The sequence below is a fragment of the Mugil cephalus genome, chromosome 9 (assembly GCF_022458985.1).
Source record: "Mugil cephalus isolate CIBA_MC_2020 chromosome 9, CIBA_Mcephalus_1.1, whole genome shotgun sequence".
NCBI classification, from domain to species: Eukaryota; Metazoa; Chordata; class Actinopteri; order Mugiliformes; family Mugilidae; genus Mugil; species Mugil cephalus.
Window position 1 is genome coordinate 18,768,245 of NC_061778.1, and position 19,838 is coordinate 18,788,082.

At 44.2% G+C, this 19,838-nt stretch overlaps 1 protein-coding gene across 3 annotated transcripts in view; it reads left to right on the top strand.

Moving 5' to 3' along the window:
* Positions 1 to 352: 352 nt before the first annotated feature.
* clcn2c (chloride channel 2c) overlaps positions 353 to 19,838 on the top strand; it is a 143,377-nt gene continuing 123,891 nt past the window's right edge. For 2 of the 3 annotated variants that reach the window (XM_047594208.1, XM_047594210.1), the window contains exon 1: positions 354 to 625. In XM_047594208.1, coding sequence (XP_047450164.1) covers positions 575 to 625 — 51 coding nt within the window. In that variant the 5' untranslated portion in view covers positions 354 to 574. Of the gene's footprint in view, positions 626 to 19,838 lie in introns of all 3 variants that reach the window. The other variant, XM_047594209.1, reaches the window with a different exon arrangement.

Sequence of the window (19,838 nt, forward strand, 5' to 3'; positions counted from 1 at the left end):
GGTCTAGGTGGGCGGTACATGTCACATCCACACAAATACCAGGTTGACAAGTCCTCCAGCAGAACTTCTCCTGTCATAATGTTGTGGTTGATCGGTGAAGTCGGCTAAGAGATAGGGCAAAATCACTGCACCTGAACACAAGTAATTCACCACGAAGTTCCCCTTTAGTATATCTTAGTTATAGTTAATATGTCAAAACTGTAAAAAATTTAAATGTGAGATTATTATTCACGGTCAACCTTAAACGACCCAGACACTTCATATTGAGTTCCTATTGGTTTGATTGACACCAGTTCCTGGTGGGAGGGTCTATTCGACTTCAACCTTCACTAGTCCCGCCTCACTGTGTACTACTTGCTGGAGACTTGAGGCTATAAAATGAAGGAACTTGCTGTAATCGGGACGCACTCTTTAGTTGGAGTTCTCTTAGTGGACTCCTTAACAGAAACTATAGCCAGTCCAATGCTTTAATCACTGCATACACACACACCCAGAGACATATCGCTGTCGGTTCCCTCTGACTTCTGAGCTGAAAATCCTTCACCCAGTCGCCGGCTGGAGACGGAGCAGAGCCATGGCAGGGGACGGGTCAGACCAGCGGGCGCTGCAGTATGAGCAAACTCTGGTGAGTTTCACTTGTTGCCTCTCCGAGTGTTGTTCCCAGTTCTGACAATGCGTCCACTGCTCTTACGTGGAAAGTGAGTTGAAGCCGAGTTCAATCTAACGCCACCTGGCTGCAACGTACACATCTGGTAACGTTAGCTAACGATAGCGAGCTCCGTGAGCGAGCTGCTCAAAAGTTATGTCATGAATGAAATGAATGAGCTGAAGTGTAATGTGTGCACGCCGATTGGGAGATTGTACCCGTGTGACGCGAGAAAACTCCACCGGGGTGTTTGTCTTCAACCAAAGCTCAGGTAGAGATGAGCGAAGTTTAAACGCGGTTCAACCTCCGGCGCTCTCACTTGAATGTGGCCGAGGTTTGCGGTGTCGGAAGCCGCCGTGTGTGGATTATGTGTCCCTAAGTCCTTAATTGTCCCTTTGTATTCTTGTTATTCCTGCGAGGCTGACATAAGCAGCTGAGGACACGTTTGCAAATCGTTAAACGCCACAAAGAAAGTTCTTTTTTTTTTGACCCGAAGCTTCACAGCAGCACAGGTGCTTATTGTCAAAACATCTGGATTTGTCTGTGCACGCAGTCGTGCCCCCTTTGAGTGGCGAGTGTTTCCACCGGACTCCATGTATAACAATTGAACATCCCAGTAAAGCAGCGTATATTTCCCCAAGTAGCTATATTAGAATCAATTACGACTGTATTGATTTTTTTTTAAAACGTGCTGATAAATTCGGCATACAATACATTTCTTGAAACTTTAATTTTAGGTTTGAAAATATCATTTTTTTTTCTTACCGTTTTCTGCACACAGTCTTAGTCAACAGTGGTCGACAGAAGTGAGCAGTGTTATGGTTTTATCAGTTTTAACAGTTTCATCAAATAATAAACTATTACAAACTAAACTGCGTGGTGCTTTGCATAGGTCCGTTTGAGTAAATACGATTTGCAAAGGCACTTTGCAAGATGCATGTGCTGTTCAGTGAGCAAATGAATCTGTTAACAGATTTTTGAATGGAGTTTTGGTCAGCAATCAGCTGTCCAGGGACATAACTTGGTAATTCTTCTAATCAGCCTGGTACAGTGCAGTTCTCACGGGGGTTACAGTATGTGTAGGCCAAATTCGGCTGTAAATCCCTTGATTGTTGCAGAGGAAAGCTGCTGTGTGCATATTAAGTGGATAATGTGCCGTAGGATGAGGTGTAGCTGACAGCAGTGCAGGCGTCCAGCGTTGTTCCTGCCAGTGCGATCCACAGGTGAGGGCGGTGATTGTGTGTTAGGGGCTCCAAAGCTTTATAGATACAGTTTCAGTCATTGGTATCGGACGTAGTTTATACACCAGGGGGCTGTCACGCATTTTCATGTCACAAGCCCCTCAAACGGATTCAGCATTTGCTGCAAGACCTGCAGAGGTTTCTAGATCTCCCTGGACATATTTGCAGCGCGGCCCTCGGAGTGATTAAGGGTGGGGTTTGGACGAAACAGGCTGGGCATGTGTGTAAAGTGTCTAGTTGAACTTTTCCTGACAAAACTTCTGTCAGGCCTAAACAATCTGCCGTTTGAAGAGAGCGGTTTTATAGGCCGGCTGGACCCATTCAGTGGCATCGAGGCTTTAAATTAAGAAGAGCCACAACTGTAACACTTCTCTGGGCCTCTGTTTCCTTTTCTTGAAAAAGTTTCTTTGTAAAGAGCCCCCCCCACCCCACCACCACCACCACCACCTCTCTCTCTCTCACACACATACACACACATGCACACTTCTCTCCTTCCCTCTTCTCTGTGTGCTGTTAATCTGTGTGTTTGCGCGATTACACAACTAGCGACCCGCTGATTCAGCGCTGGACGCTCTGTCACCCTGGCAGGGTCTCGTGCTCGGCCCTCCGGTTCTCTGAAAGGAGGAAAAAAAAAAAAAAAAAAAAAAAAATCCATCCACAGTCACCTTTTCAGTTAATCTCGGCTCACGCTGCCGTGCTTGGATGATTGTTACAGGGGCACAGGCGTCCAAACGGAATCAAGCGAAAATAGCTGCAGCGTGAGAATAACCTCTTTTAACGTAAATGAGTTCTCTCTCTGCCCCCCCCATCTCCTCGCCGTGGGTTGTAGTAACATGGTGTCTTTGTGCGATATTGGCAGCCACGGCGGTTGTGTGGGTTTTGTTGTGGGCAGTGGATGCTCAAAGAGGCCAGTGTAGTTTGGCTGTGAGAGGCTGAAAGGCTGGCTGTGCGGGAACGCTGGCAGGGCCGCGAGTACGCAGCGCTTGGAAAGCGAAAGCAGCCTCAGCATACTGTCCGTTAACAGTACGCTGATTTATACGTCTGTGAGGCTGATTTTAGGTCATGTCAGACAAATCACTTTGTGCTTTCTGATGCACTCAGGCTGCTGTTTATCCATAAGTTAACATAACTTCAACTTCAACATAATTTCCACCACTAACTGTTTATTCAAACTCATGATACCGTATTTTAACATTAAACGTGCGAATGAAGAGACCATTAAACATTTACTCTCACCTAATGATACCATTCATCAATATCGAATTTTTAGACAGAAAAATGTTGTTTATTGCCATTAATTAACATTAATGGCTGGTGGGGATTGTACGCGGAAATGCGGCCGATTTATTTATTTATTTGCAAAAGGTTGCTCACACCCACTTGGAGCATGATCTTGATGGAAACTTGTGTTCTTTAGTTTTGCAGGTCTATAAACTCATAAAGAAATTGCTTACAACTTGCAAACGCACTGTTGCCTTCCTAGCATTTAGCATCTGCTCTAGAGTCTTACGCTCTTTCCTTATTTGGAGGCCAGAAAGCCGGTGGCTTATCTGTGTTGAGATCACCATCCTTAGCGTCTGTGCTGCTGTGTCCACTTTTGTAGGTCTTGGTTTTAAATAGGACATGGAACACTACACGTAGTCATTATAATTTAAAGAAGTTTTTCAGAACACAGGGCCCACATGAGTCTATGTGTGTGACAGAGATTCAAAACACGACAGGAACTCTAACTCTGTCGAATTGCTTTTGAATCTCAAAGTGACCCCGTGAATCAAAATCAAATCGATTCAGGAAATCAGTAGTGATATCCAGCCCTGTAACGGACTGATCGTGGCGACACAGTCATATAGTCAACATTTCCGTGTCTGTATTTCTATAGTGTATATACTGCATGTTAGTTTTTTTTGTAAAGACTGCTCAAGTGTGCACACTGTTGTTGCTCATCGTCAGCAGGTCACTGCTTTCTTCTAAACGTATTATTTCTGGCCTTCCAACAGCCATGCCGTAGGCAACCACGCATTACTCTAACACGTCTTAAATCAAACGATCGGGATCATTAATTATTTAACTTTTTTTTTTTTATCATTCAAATAAGTTGTAGTTATGTGCAGTATTCGTGGAAAACGGCCAAAAGTTGTGTTTAGTGTTGAAGAACGGCGTGAATCGTGACCCGATCAGAAGGGAGAAGCCAATATTTAGAATGTTTTATGAAGTGTGGCGGGAGTTTAAGTACGCAATAAAAAGGAGCGATGCGTGTCAGTACGCTCCAGTTTAACTGCAAACCAATGTGCGTGTGTAATAATTGACGGAATAGTCACAATGGTGGTTAATGGTGACGCGTTTAAGGGGGCCACATCACTGGTTTTACACATGTAGATCAGATTTTAGTCCTCATGAGTAACGCTGCCGCGAGGAATGCTAATTTCTTCTTTAGCTGCACGGTGGATGTCACCATGACGGGGGTTTCAAGCTGGAGTTAAAACAGTACAGGCAGGGGGTGACTAATTATATGATTTTTAAATTTTATTTGGCTATTATGACGATGGAGAAGGAATATCCCATGTTTCAAAAGTCCACGATCACATCCAGTGCATCCAACAGACACTTGATCAGTTTGGGATATAGTGATTTTGGAGGCCAGGTCAACACCTTGTGCTGTTGTTCACCTTTTTTTTTTTTTTGAGTTGTTCCTGAAGTGTTTTGTGTGTGTCCGTGTCATTGCTATGGGGTTGGGGGTGCCTTGGCTGGTACATGAATGCCGGGTCCAAAAGATCCGAAAGAACACCGAGTTATCACGAGACGGTCAATGTTGTTTACTTCTCCTGTCGGTGGCTTTAATGTTGTGGCTGATCGGTTTATAGGCTCGTGATCCGCTGTTCCGGAGCCCGTGCTGGTGGGGCTGTTTTATGTTTTGAGTGTGTGCGCAGGATGTACAGCGACTCAGATAATAGTCGTACGGAGCGAGATAAGGCAGCCAGACAACACGTTGTCAAAGGATAACCGATATCTTCATAGTGACACTTAGAAGCTGTAAAACATTTAATTTCATGTCCTTCATTCCCTGTTGCTATTTATGGAACAATGTTCTAGTGCGTTCTTTTTTTTTTTTTTTTTATTTGTAATGACATAACCGCTGACTTGAGTTTAGCCATTGGTACAAGCTATTTTATGGGAGAGGAGAGGAGAGGAGAGGAAGCTGAGGTCAGACATTTTTCTGACATCGCTGACTGGAGTATGGACACTTAATAATTTAGAAGTGCGTATTTCTGAGTTTGTCTTGGTGCGAGTGTTGTGGTCGTTTGTCTTGCTGCGACACAGGGTCGTTTGTAACCCCGCGTCGTTCGTGTGATCCCGGTAGATTATTAGGCGTTTTGCAGCCAGGGCCGCGTCCTTTTGAAGCCTCCTTCTGGCCATCAGTACTGGAAATTTCCCCTTTAGTCGCGCTCGGCTTTATTGCGCCCCGCGAGTAAAGTTGTCCTTTTTATTTTTTTATTTTGCGAGACAGGTCAACAGCTCCTTGACCCCGCTTTTAAATGAGTGGAGAAAGAGCTGTTTGCATAACGTGGGCTGGCTCGAGTCTCAGATAAGCATCAAACGCCTCCAACAAGTTTTCTCTCTCTGTTACAAATGATCAACCTCGCTCTTTTTTTCTTTTTTGTTTCTTTTTTGTTTCATTGCTTCAATGACCTATCTAACTCTATTTACTTTTTGGACAAACAGCCATGATGGATTTCCTCAGTCACGTTGGAAAAGGATCTTGAAGCCAAACGTGTTCACAAAAGCAAAAGAGTTGAGCCTCTTAATGAGGCGCTGGTCATACTAACGGTGAATTTGGCAAACACTTCACAGGGCAGAGTAAATGTTGACCGTGCCTTTAGGTGGAAGAACCAAAGGTGGAATGTGTTTGTGCGACTTGCTCTTTGTTCTAAGACGCATTGATCAGACGGACAGGGGTCCTGCTGATGATTAATCGTGGCTGTATTGAGAGAGGGACTGAGAGAATAAGCTCAATGGGTCAATAGATGAACAGTTGAGCTAGTTTAAAGTCCTGAGGCATGTCTCTTAATTAGCGCCACACAGTTATTTCTTTTGTCTCTTGTGTCCATAACAAATAAGGATTAGATGGAAAACAGAGAGGCGAATAGATGTTGACTCGGTGATGACCCTCAACAGTGCAGATTCATAGATTAGACCTCAGCAGAGCACGGCCGATGCAGTCAAGTCGAGATACTGAATGCAAACCACGTACACTCATTTGCCAGTTCATTTGGTACACCAGAGAAAACTTTGCCGTTTTACAGTCCTGCACTGAATCTTATCTTAATGAAGGTCACGATATTGAGCATTAGTTTAAAATAACTGAGACAGGTATTGGTTGGGTTGCGTTTTCATTTGTAGTACTTTTTAACTGGTGTGCGTTGTACCGGCGCATGTTTCTGTTAGCTCAAAAAACTTTCGTTTTGTCTTCTTCATCTTTCAATAATGAAAAAGTATTCCTCGTGGAGGCGTAGGGATTTGTCCCTTTGTCTGAATAAAAGAATCAACACTATCATGTTTCTTTTATTATGACAATACATATTCCTAACATCGTCTGATCAATTTTTTCACAGCTTTAATGCTTAGTGCACCATAAGGCATATTGTGCAATATTGCAATATTGTGGAAACACCACAAATTGAAATATCTCTAAATTAACTGATTATCGAATCCAATCAAATCCAAATCTAAATTTAGATCAGTGTGATTCCCAGTCAAATCTATTTGGAAAATTGGCAGCGATGGTAACACTACGAGGCTGCATCCTCTTAAAATTATCTCACTGTTGAATTACCACCTTTCTTACCCTGTTTCTGCATAAACTTTTCGTCAAAGTCACACGTTGTGTGTGGTCTGGGAGAAGAAGCCGTCCAATCAGAACGCAACTCGTCCAGGAGCTAAAGCTTCTTGTTTCGAGGAGAGGCCGGGCTGACTGCCAGTGCCAGATAAATATGATTATAGAAATGTCCCCTTTTAAGGCTCAAAAGATGAAGGCAAAGATCAGAGGGAGTCATATGATGGTGAATAACGGCGAAAACTCTGACCATTTCTGATTTGTTTTAGTGGACTGTTTCATTGCATTCGGTTATTATTTCCTCTGTAAATAGCCCACGTTAGTAATGTGCTAATCGTGGCTGAATGACTCAGAGGATGGGTCGTGACTAAATGGGATTGGATTGTCTTTATTTAGATTTAGGCTTTTTTTTTCTCTTTTTTCTTTTTTCTAGTCCCAAACACACATTAGTAGCTACGTCATCTACCGAGTGTATATATGGGGAGCTCAAACATTTCTGTTCAAGTGTCTGTTGAAAAGGGTTTTCTCATCCTTGCTCATGCATTCACTCATTATATTGACTGTCTCTTCAAAATGTGTAGAAACGTGCATCAATGAATGACTCCTCAATCGAGCTCTCAAAGCTGTCAGTCTCAATATGAAGACACCCACACTACAGACAGTGACAATTCACCAACGGATAGTTACATCTCATCATTTCATCTAAAACTTGACACCTGCGCATGTCTTGCAATTTTAAACAGGGTGAAATTGTGATTATGGACAAAGCCATACTTAAAAGGGTAAAACATGCTGTCAAAGACAATACAGACTCTCTCTGCAGAAGAGGCAAAAATAAAACTTTTACACACACAAAAAAAAACCCCACATTTTCACAAAAACTGTCTCCACCAATAACATCCGCCAAGGAGCATTTACCCGTCCACATTCTCGGTGGAAAAGCTTGAGGTTCACGATGCAGCGACATTTCCATTTATATGAGCTTCTCTGTGGACCACCCTTTTCTCTGCTGTTTAACACTTGCTCTGATTGTGCCAGGCAGGTCGAGGCTGCAGTAAAACGCGTCTTCCCTTTTCCGCAGCTGCAGGAAGCCCACAGATGGTAACAAAGGTTTAAACTACCTGTCCAAGTCCAGATGGGAGAGGTCCTGATTTATCAGAATCACAACAGTCAGGCTTTTAGAGCAGCAGTAATTGACTTTGTTGTTGAAACTGTGGGCTGTGATTTCCTCCTGATGGAGGTCGTTCAGGCTGAGTGTCTTTCACTTCCTGAGAGTGAGAGTCTAAACAGCAGACACTAGGAATGACTCAATTCTATCTTTTTATTGATATCAGTTCTCGGGTCAGATCTTTTGTATTTGCACTGCAAAATACTGCAAAAAAGGTCACACACTCACACATTTCATTGGACCATATTTAGCTTTGCTTAAAGCACACATTCGCTGTGGCATTGCTTTGATAAGCTTCTATATTGTCACAAGGTTTATGTCCATCCAGCGTTGCATTCATTTCCCACCAAGATCTTGTATTGATCATGAGAGAATCTGACCACTGCACAAAGCCTTCTCCAGTGCATCTCAAAGATTCTTAATGGGGTTCAGGTCTGGACTCTGTGGTGGCCAATTCATGTCTGAAAATGATGTCCCATCCTCCCTGAAGCACTCTTCAACAATTTGAGCCCCAGGATCCTGGCATTGTCATCTTAGAATATGGCCGTACCATCGGGGAAGAAGAAATCCACCAACGGAATAACCTGGTCCTTCAGTATATTCAGGTAGTCAGCTGACCTCATTTTTTGGGCATAATGACCGTAGCAACTGCAGCAACACCAAATCATAGCACTGCCTCCACATACTTGTACAGTAGGAACCAGGAATGATGGGTGCATCACTTCATCTGCCTCTTCTTCCATTGCTCCAGAGTCCAATCTTTAGGCTCCCTAGCAAATTGGAGCCTTTTTTCCTGGTTAGCCTCACTGATTAGCGGTTTTCTTAAGGCCACAAACCTCTTCAATTCCAGTAATTATCCAACAGGAGGCAGGTGGCGACTTTTTTTGGTCAGTGTATTTTTACAGCGGCCCTAAACCTACACCAAGTCTTAACATGCCTGCTGTGTTAAGGTTCTTTACACTGTGTTACTGGCCAAGCCGTTTTCTTTTAGGGAAGTGGCGCCGCTGTCTCTACCCTGGGTAACGTTCATGTGCCAAAAAGTGGCAACACCAGTAGAAAATGTTCTCATGCGTGATTATGCATGAAAAAAAAAATACTGTGATATACAGTTCTTGTCATACCGCCCAGCCCTAAGTGATAGCTGAGATTAAATGACTTATTAATATGAGATCTAAGGAAATGACTGGTGACTGTGTTGACATAATAACCAGTTTCATACAGTTATCTACTCGATCTTATATGTGCAGGAAATAACATTTGTACACACTTCTTGTACTCCTGCTCTCCCTCCACACAGACAACAAAGCAAACCTGTGCCTTTGACTGAGTCACTGAAATCTTCCTCTCAGCTGTCACGTTGTCTCTGGTCTTCTCCCAGAGCTAATTTTGACATGAGGAAGCACACGGTTCCTTTGTCTGTATGAACTCAGCCGGGTCGAACGAGTGGACGGTGTGAACCAATGCAGCCAAGGTGACGCTGTGTTAAAACAACAAGCTCTAAGTTGACACATCAGCGGATGTTCAGTTCACTATCAGCTGTGTGTGTGTGTGTGTTTGAGATTTTCCGTGCCCCAAACTGCTTTTACCGTAAACATCTTTTTGATAAAGACTGTCTTGTGTCAACCCTGTCTCACGAAAAAAAAAAAAATAAATATCCAGCCTGCGAGAACGATCGGTCACACTTACCCTGGGTGTTAAAAAGGTTCGAGCCCTTGGTCTTGTCTGAGTGATGTGTGATTTAGAAAGCTGCAGCATGCCTCTACCGTCTTGTTTACAAGGCAGTGAATTCGTGGCTTCCCTTGCCTTTTATAATTAGAAAGCTCAGTAATCAATAATGGTGAGTTAAGGGGGGCCATTAGGGCCAGCTGCAGAAAAGGCCTGAAACTATACGGAACATTCAATCTGAATGAGGTGATTTATAGATATATACATATAACAATACATTTTCATTGTTGGTCATTGTCTTGTCGTGTTATTTGTTCTGTTTTATTGTGCCACTCTATCCCCGTGGGATTACAAATTTAAATTGCGTCGATGAGCAATCTGGAATTTCATATACAGACCCACCAGGGCTCTGGCAGGAGCTTTCATCATTCCAGCATTGGCTTCATTCATATTAGAAATAATAGACACTGCTTTTATTCAGACCAATACTTTATTAGGCCAGTACTGATATTAACATTTCAAAGACCAGCACCTTGTCGGCATTCGTGGTTTGATCTTCCCAGCATCGCTGCTGGAACATACCACCACTGCTGACTGACCGTGCCCCTCAAGCGTTGCCCCAATCCAGTCACAAAAACTACAGGCTATTTCCTTCCATCTCTCTTAAGAAAAAAAAAAAAAAAAAAAACCTTGGTGCGGTCGGGCGTGTGAGGGAAATCCAAAACATAAAAGAAGCTCCAAACCTGCGATCTCTGTCAGGCCTGAAATCTGGTAGGATTTAAAAACCACCGAATAAAGAGACGGGCTGCACAAAACCATATGGAAGACATACCAATGAATGCTAAACTGTGTGAAGTGTGGTGACACTCGTTAGTCGTTGGCGGTTATGCTCTGTTACGACCTGTGTCATTGTGAAGCCAGGCAACGATATGACTCTTTCAGTGTGGCCATCACCTAATCGTGGAAGAAAATATCAGACTATGCTGATGACGCTTCTTAGTTCATACAAATCTTCCAAAAAACAATACTGTATGTTCTGTGAAAAGACAAACAACAATGTCTCCGCACACACATAGAGATTAAATTCGTCCAGCCCCTGCAGCCTATATTATCAGTTTTTGATAAATCGGATGTGACGGGCAGCATAGAGGGTTAGTGTTGTTAGTGATTTAATTTCAGTTTATTGGTTTTTGATCTATCCAAAGACACACAAGTGAAGTCCCAGAATAAAACGTAGACCCAGAATACATCCCACACTCAGTTGTGTTCATCTCACTCTTACCTCCAATACAATATATGCGTCCAAAAAGTGTCTACATCCCAGTGGACTTAAATCTAAAATGACTTCTTGGAGGGGCAAAGTGGGTTTTCAGACATTGCTCTTGTCTTTTGGAGTCGCTGTTCTGTCCACGTTCTCCAGCTTTGTCCTCAGTTCACCACCCCAGAACTACAGGAGCTCCCCCCTCCGAGGGCATGCCTCCTAATTGCTGTTGGTTTACCATCAGTGGAGTGTAATTAAACAGACGCTTGGCAGTGTTTAGCCTCCGATAAAGTCGATCGGCGGCGCATTCGTCAGACGAGGCGCAGCAGTCCCCGCGCTGACAGGTCGCGAGGCGAGATGGAAGGCGCTTTGAAGCGCCGAACGCCAGTTATCTGCAGGCGGTGCAGCGCCCTGCCGCTACACCGGCTAGCACACAAACATGTGCTTGTAAGCCGCAGACATTTTACCCCTCTAATAGGCACTTGGCCTTTTGCGTACACGCCGTGATGTACGCTCATAGCACGTCGACCCTCACACGCTGTGCACATCCCACCTGTTTCTGTCTACCCTGACTGAGCGCGGCCATAATGACTCCTGCTGCTCATCGCAGCGCTACGATTAAGAGCGGTGCTAATGCGGCACAGCCATCAGCAACCAATCAGAGCATGGCAGGTTAATTCCAAACACCCTCCTCGCCGCTCTTCATCCTCGCATTTCCATCTCTCGCACTCATGCCTTTCTGGGTTTTATGTAAATGTGAAGTTTTCCTCTCATGTCTGCAGTGCCCTTTCTCTTTTCCAACGTCTCACCTATCTTGTTTTTGCAATCGTCTCACCTGCTCACAAACACAAACGCACGTCACAAACTTTGCCCAGACTGCACAAGGCCAGACCCTTATCTGTGTCTGAATTGTTTGAAACTCAGTGTGACTCAGTGTCCAGCGTGACTCGTCTGGACTTGCTGATTAGATGACGGTGATGTGGGCATTTCTCTTCTGTCTTTCTCTCTGTTTATGTCCCAAAAAACCTTTGTCCCAAAAACCCTGTGCAAATACTGTGTGCCAAAATGGCCTGGTGGAGGGTAATCGAGACAAAGAGATCAAGTTCTGACTTGCTCTCAACACTTAGAACTTGTAGCTTTGTGTTTAGACATAACCTGGAAATCAGACCAACTTCAGTCTGGAGTCTCTCCATTGGGAACTGATGGTGCTTTGGCAAAGATCTGCCGGGTCGATCGAAATGTTTGGATGTGCAACAGTGACATTGTCATACATGTGACCTGAGCATCACAGAGTTGAAATTGTTTACAAGAGAGTGAAGGATCCAACACATGCCCAGTTTTTGTCCCCCTCTATATTTGTTGGACCACCCCATAATGAGATCCAAATGTCGTCCCAGCAGACTCTTGTTTCGATTAGGTTTTAGGCTGGCTGTGCTTGGCTAGTGCACATCAGGTGTAGAAACAGGATGTGGGTATGTGAGAGACCGCAAGGCACAATGTCTAGCAGCTTGTGTTGGTTTTAGATTAGGACCGATGTGATATGAAGTGATAAATATTTGAGAACAGTGTGTATATCTTGTGATGTCCGGCTTATTTAACAAACTTTTGGAACAGTCCAAACACTTGTTCTAACACTTGACCTGCACAAAGCAAAGCATATTGCACGTGGTGCGACCGGCAACGCATTCCGAGGTGCAGTTTAAATGAAGGTAGGTAGTCTTTTAAAGTTGAGCAGTAAGGAAACACAAGTATGTATCAAAAATATCAACCAGACTCCTCATTCCCTGACCAAGCGCCTTCTTGTTCAAAATCACATAGCATTTGTTAGCCTGCCCCATTACTACTAATGGATGCCAACATATTTGTTTCAGACTAATCCTTAGAAACAGCAGCTTTGAGAATTCCTCCTTAATTTCTTTGTTTTTCTTTCTTTCTTATAATATCTTGGTATATATATATGTATATATATATAAAAGCTTACACTGATGCTCCTGCTGAATTTAGCCTCACATTACAATGGGGCGCGACTCCGCTGTGGTATTTAACTTCTATCTTTTTGTGGTTTTGGGACTCGCTCCGGCACCTACTTTCAGTTTCGGGATGTGGGCGCGACTCCTTCACTCTCTACTTTTTCTAGCGGCCAGTGTAATTTTTTTTTTTTTCAAGTCCCTCCTACAGAGTTTGTGTTTGTGTTGTTTTCCTCTTCTGCAAACAGATTCCGCAACATTCTTTCCCCCCTCGGAGAATGAGCGCCTGCCTTTGAACGCCCCTCTGCACTCTCGCCACAACATACGATTCGTCTTCCCGCACATGCGCACGCACGCACGCACGCACGCACGCACGCACACACACAAAGGAGGGCACGCTACGGACATAATGCTGGAACCGCGCAACATATGAGCCTCAAAGACGCACATTAAACACACACACGCTCCTCCGCTTTGTTTGAAGGGTTGCCCGCGGGGTCCCGGTTGCGGCGCTAGTGTGTGACTGGGTTGTTAACTGGTCGGTTCTGTAGCAGTCTCTTCCTCGCTTTCCCTCTTTTTCTAGTTTGTCACTCACTTCCCTCTCTTCCCTTCTCCATAATTTTTCTTTTCCGCTCGCTTTAAGTTCACCAAACTGTAAACCCTGTTTTTTGTTTTCGTATCGTAATGACTTTGCTAAAAGCATTTCGAGTGTATATTGGTCGCGTGAGATTAGCATTTTGCAGCCTAACTTTTATCCGCATGCCAATTTGACGTTTTCTTTTTTCGCAAATCAGTAAATGTAGCAGTTTAGAAGCTAATGCTAATTTTCACATTTTATCCCATAAAACAGTGAAGCTCGAACCGCAGATCTGCCGCCTTTTGCATCTTTTCCATTTTTTCTGTCTGTCCGTAAGTAAGCAATCACGAGTTCCACAGCTGCGTCCTCTGTCTATTGTTTAGCCGTAGCGTGCCACTGTGTTTTATGACAGTGCTCATGACGGCTTGCGGATTTACTTTTAATTGAATTCACTGTGTGGCAAAGGGCCGGTTGATGCGTGACCCTTGGCTAGAACGAGTTCAGAGAGCTTTACAGAAAACGGTTTGCGCGAGTTGAGTCAAAAGTGACAAAGTTGCGTTCTGACTCCACAACTATAGTTATTGTAGTCAATCTGATGTTAGGGTTAGGGTTGGGGTTGTGGTTGGGTTTAGGGTTAGGGTTAGCATAGATTTCTCTAGTACAGAAACATAGTCACGACTATCGACTATCTATAAATAACTGTAAAGGACGTATGATTAACTAACTTCCTTTGCTGCTGTGGTTGGTTGTACTACTATCCAATTGCGATTATTATTTTTGCATTAGTCGATACATGGCCCATAATGAAATGGACTAGAATATCAGTGGTGTTGTGTTTTTTGAGAAACAAGATAAAAGCATCCCTGGGATAACTCACTACATACAATTTCAAGATGCATTTGCTCGTTACTTTAATTCACAGTCATAAAAAGATAATTTTCAGAGGGACAGAAGGGAGATACATGGACAAAATCTAATGCCATGCCTCTCTTATAAGTCACAAGAGTCGAATAGGCTTCTACAAAAGATACAGTTGTGGATCCCCACTCATGGTAATTCTCTTCTCTCGTGGATGCATTATGGGACTGTAGGGTATCTAGGTTGATGTCAATTTTACAGCCTGGAGTATGGGGAAGAGAGGACGTGAGGTGGCAGAAGATAGTGAAAGAAGAAGAGCCCAGTGAAATGTTGAAAATTAGCTGTAGACTTAATCTGACATTTTACAAGCTAAAAGGTGTATCTGGGAGAAGAACAAGGGGGGAGTTCTCGCCCGATAAATGATTTTTATGACAGATGAGGGTGGAGGTGCTTAAGGAATAATTATATTAAAAGGACCTTTCGGTTCATCGCTGCTCTTTGTCTCTGTGAACAGCAGATGAAGCGGCCAATTACTGGGTTTGAGAATATGTATTTATTTAACCCGTGACCTTACGTTCCCCTGTTTGACTGTGCAGCATATGTTATATATTTCTGGCCTTTTGTGCTTTTATTTTGACAGGGACAGTGGAGATAGGAAAAGCAGAGAAAAGACTCCCAGCAAAATGTTTTTATTTTCGACTTGCAACATCAGACTTCTTGAAAATCCTTGGTGATCAATATCGTATTAAAAATGCTCTTTTGTCACCACTAATGCCAGCTGAAAATGTAGCGGGATTACACGATTCTTGTTTTTTTTTTTTTTTTTTTAATTATTTTACCAGCTTTATTTTAGTCGCTAACAGTCTTAAATATGACTGAATCCTTAAAACGATCAGTCACATAATCACTTTGTTGATTAACGTACACTTTTAACATAAAACTTTTTGAAGTTTTATGTTGTCCGTGATTGTGCGGTTGGTGACTGATGATGATTATTTGGTGTTTTTGCAGCACAAGCTCCATTATTCACTCTTTCTTTTTTCTTTCAGATATTTTGCAGCCCAATATTGATTTAACAATAAACCTGTAGCTGATTACAGAACTGAGTTGACCTTTAACATAACCAAACAAATCAGACATTTGCAATCTTATCGTCAGAAGGGCTCTCGCCAGCCACCCGTGTTGTGCATGGAAGTAACGAAAAGACAAAAGAAACCTTTCGTGTGTTTTATATTAGCATTCCGTAGGCAAATATATTCATTTGGATGAGCTCTGTGCTTGTATTGATTTTTCTACCAGATCCACTCTTGCCATGTTTTGCTTGGATTTAGCAGAATCCGTCTTAGGTCAGAACTAAGGGTTGTTGCAGACAAGGCGACTTGTCAGTTTGTCGACTCCACTGCTGCGCCATGATGCTTTAAGTATCAGGTCAACCAGTCACTGATCATGTGACGGCAACAACGTGGACCCCTCGGGGAAGACGGATGAGCAGCCCAGTGGGTGAAGATTAAGCCCATTCTAGTGTGGCATGCAAAATATGTAAGCCAGTCCTGAAATACCACAAATATACTACTGAGGAAAGGCTCATATCCTACGATAACAGAGAGGAGGAGGCTGCAAGTCAACAATCGGCTCTTGAATTTCATTGTCAATGGTATCAGACCTTTAGCTGCTGTTGAGGGAGAAGGATTCACACAAACACGGCGCACGGGAGTTGCCTGTTTTTATACAGGCTATAGATATCTGCAGCTCACAGCGTGTAGCGCATGAGACGTCTGTTCTCAACATACGCAGTGAAGTCAAGAATATAGATTTCATTGCTGCAGCGTGCTGCCTTCTCCCGTGTTTTCACTGGTGACGTCATCAGCGGCTGTCTGTCTGTGTTGTCTTAACTTTCGTCACGGAACAGTTGACTTTAAGAAAAAATTGAACAGCACACTGGTCTGGACTGTATATGGAGAAATACTGGGATCTAAAAACAAAGCTAAAACGAAGCCACCACTCAATGGCTTCTTCAGTTCAAATGACTAGGGTCAGATTCAGGTGTTAATTGGATGAGTGACAAAACATCTTGAAGGAAACTCCTGTTTCCTTCATATACTCCACAACCTGGATGACTGAAAACCTCCATACTGTCATGATATCTGACTTGTGATCACAACTATAGTGTGCAGAGTAGCAGACACTGGCAACAAAGTCTTGTTATGTCTGGCGCTGATGTCACCGCACAGTACCCATCTCTGACCTTTTTGGCTCAGCTACACAAAGGACGATGCGTTCACACGTCTATACTCAGTGGATTTGGCTTTAAGGATCAGACAGTCAAAGAGTTCCAAGTGATGCCTTGTTTGGCATTCAAATCGGTGCTGCAAATCTAAAATGTGTGTGTTTGTATCCTCACAGTCGCACGGTGTCTCAGGTCTGCCTCTCCAGTTCACTCCCTCAACTCTCTTATCGCGCATCCAACGGTGTCTTGTGAAGCCTTACCAGAATATTTAAACTCAGAAAGTTCAAGTCTTTCGGCCTGTTTCTTTCATCTGATGCCGGCTGCTTCACACAGCCTGGCCCTGTGGAAGGCATACCGAGTGGGAAACCTCTCCCGGAATATCAACAGCTGCTACTATAGCATCTTTTCTCCTTCAAAATGTTCTAATCCTAAATCCTTCTCTCCGACTTAAATCGTTTTTTTTAGATGGATGGATGTTTTCTCTCTATTGTGTTTTGTGGTCTGTGGCCAGCAGGACATCTCTTGCTTGGATGATTATTTGTGCATTATTGTGGGGAAATACCTACGTCTGAAATTTCAGTGCAACAACTTTTGACCCAACTTGGTATTTTGTTAACTCGTTCGAGTTTGGAGTCTTAATGAAGTTAAATGGGAGGCTGGGCGTGCTTTGAATGCAAATATATTGACCTGAAATATAGTTGAGACATTTTATGAACAGTTCTTGGTACAGTTTGCATCCGAAATTCACTTATACCTGGGGACACCGCTTGGTGAAATTTTAACACATTTGCATGGGATTAGCATGATTGTGCGCTGTAAATGGATGCCATAAATTTACAACATGGTCTTAACATCTTAACATTCACATCTTGAGACTGGAGTCTCAGGTCACTGAAGTGACCATTGGTTGGAGAGAAAAAAACAGGATCAAAAACAAAATCCTCCAATTGCAGGTGAATATATGGTCATAGACAGACCCTGGTCTCGTGAGTTTCACACAGGCAACAGCACAGGCTGCGTAAAGACGGACGCCGGAACAGCTTCTCAAAAGTGGAGCCAAAGCAAATAGAGCTCCCCCTGGTGGCTGGCTGCAGTATAGGTCATAGCCTCCACCCCCCTCCATGTTAGTGGATGGGACTTGGGACGAACTAAAACATAAAAATGCATTCTCGTACTGCGCTACACAGACTCTGGCTTCAAACTCCCAAGATGCTGCTGCCGGTATTCCCGGGAAAATTGCATCAGTTTGACCGATGCAAGGAAGTGGGGACACGTTGTCCATATTTCTACCGTCTATGTGCAACACCCACAGATGTTTCCAATAAAGCCTCCCCACCACTGAGGAAGCTACTTGGATGAGTGGTGAAACGTCGTTAAGTGATCCTGGATGTCTGGGAATCTTCTTGGTCCGTGCACATTTGTTTGCGGCCCGAATGCTGCGTCACCCTCTCCTCTTCATTCAACATCTGCGAGTGAGGTCATCCATCCTCCTCTTATGCCCTGCTCTCCAGGGAACCGGAGTGCATAAGAGGAGGAGGACCGGCCAGTCACGCTGGCACTGAGGAAGTCTGTGAGCACTCACGGGTTTTGAGATGACACCTGCAGGGCAGCGAGCGGGCTGATGTAACGCACTCTGGTCGGTTTCACACGGGAGAGGGCGCATTGAGGGACACTGTAGGCCATTGTGATGGTGGGACTCCAGTGCCACTTGATGCCACCCAAGGGCGACCGGGCAAAGACGTTTAACAAAGGACAGTGATTGAAAAGGTGAGGGTGAGTGACACGGACAAGAAGAGTAAGGACAGATTTTTCTCCGTCTCCTTTTCTGTATATTCTCATGTATTATATCCCTTTCTCCCTTTAAATTACAAATCTGTTATTGTATCATATGGCTACTCGTTGCATTCTCACAGCTCCTTCTGTAGTGACTGACATGAACCATACTGAGTAGGATACAGCTGACGTGTGACGTTAATAGGAACCAGTGTCAAGCTGCTCAGAGTCCCAGACCCTGCTGTCTCTGTGAAGACAAGAGTCCTCATGTCCACCGGGCTCTGCTCTGCACTTCTTGTTCCCGTCTCTCTATGTGCTCGCACCGTAGCAGAAATGTCGGCCCGTTTTATTTTTACCACAGGTGGGTGTTAGATTTTTCTGTAAGCATGGCACCTTCAGCTGTGCTCGTTCTCCCATAGCCGGTCCCCTACGACACCGCTCCCTCCGCTGGGCGCGTTTGTTCAGCTCTGGGAGTGTAGGAAGCGTCTTAAATTGCCACCCCTCCACTCTTTCTGGTTGGACGTATGGCTCAGTCGGCTGATATCTGTTACATGTCGGTTGCTTCGTGCAATGTACAGGAAGTTTGTATAAACTCGGGTCTTCTGTTTTCAGACTGAAAGCTACGTAGGCGGGAGGAATCTGCAGCATCTCTTCATTTGCATAGGTCCCAGATGTGTTCAACTGTTTTTCTGCAGTGATAACTACCCATTTTCTGTGTGTGTGTGTGTGTGTGTGTGCGCGCCAGATACGGTGTGTAATATTACAGAACACATGCCATGTGTATGACCTGTGTGTGGGAAAAGACCGACTGGGCCTCAGGGACGCTTGATTGAGCTCCGAGACGGGCACGTATTTATTTTTTCCGCCGTATTCATGTTGAAGTTGAATCAATAGATGTTATTTTTAGTTTAGCTCCCCTTCACTCCCCCCAGCCCCCTCACTCTTCCATCCCTGCGCTCGCTGGCTTGCGTTCCCAAACCTCGCTGCCCTTCTTGAGAGCTCACACACATCGATCTCCCTCTAATAAGTTGGCCTAAGCCTTGGCAGTTCTGCAACCCCCCCGGCCCCCCCAACCATCCTTCCATATGTCCTCCCCCTTCCTCTCTAGTGAGGGATGTAGGGGGAAAAAAAGCAAAGGGGGGGAAGCCTGTTGGGGTCTGGCTTTTATAAAGTGCCGCAGGGCAGTGCTACGGTGCACTGCACCAGCCTGGAGCATGTGGGAGCTGTGACAGATCGACAGCCACGTGGGACACACACACACACACACACACACACACTCACACTCGCGTTCTGCTAAAGCAGCAACTGTCTGATACATTTTCTGACCTTGTTTGTTCTGCAGTTTGAACCACACAAGCTATGATAAGACGGATAATTCCATACGCGCACAATCTAATGACCCACAACCTTGGAAGCACCTTGGTGTAGATGCAGTTTGTCTGTGTTCAATGTGACACACATGCAGATATGACTGTGAACACTTCTCGCTGTTTCGCATCCTATAGCGGCAGCGCATTGACTTACAGAGATTAGCCAGTGTTAACATCTCGCCGCCTCTGCCAGCGTCATAACTTCGCATAGGAATTTGTAACTACGGTATGGACACACACACACTCTTAGTGTT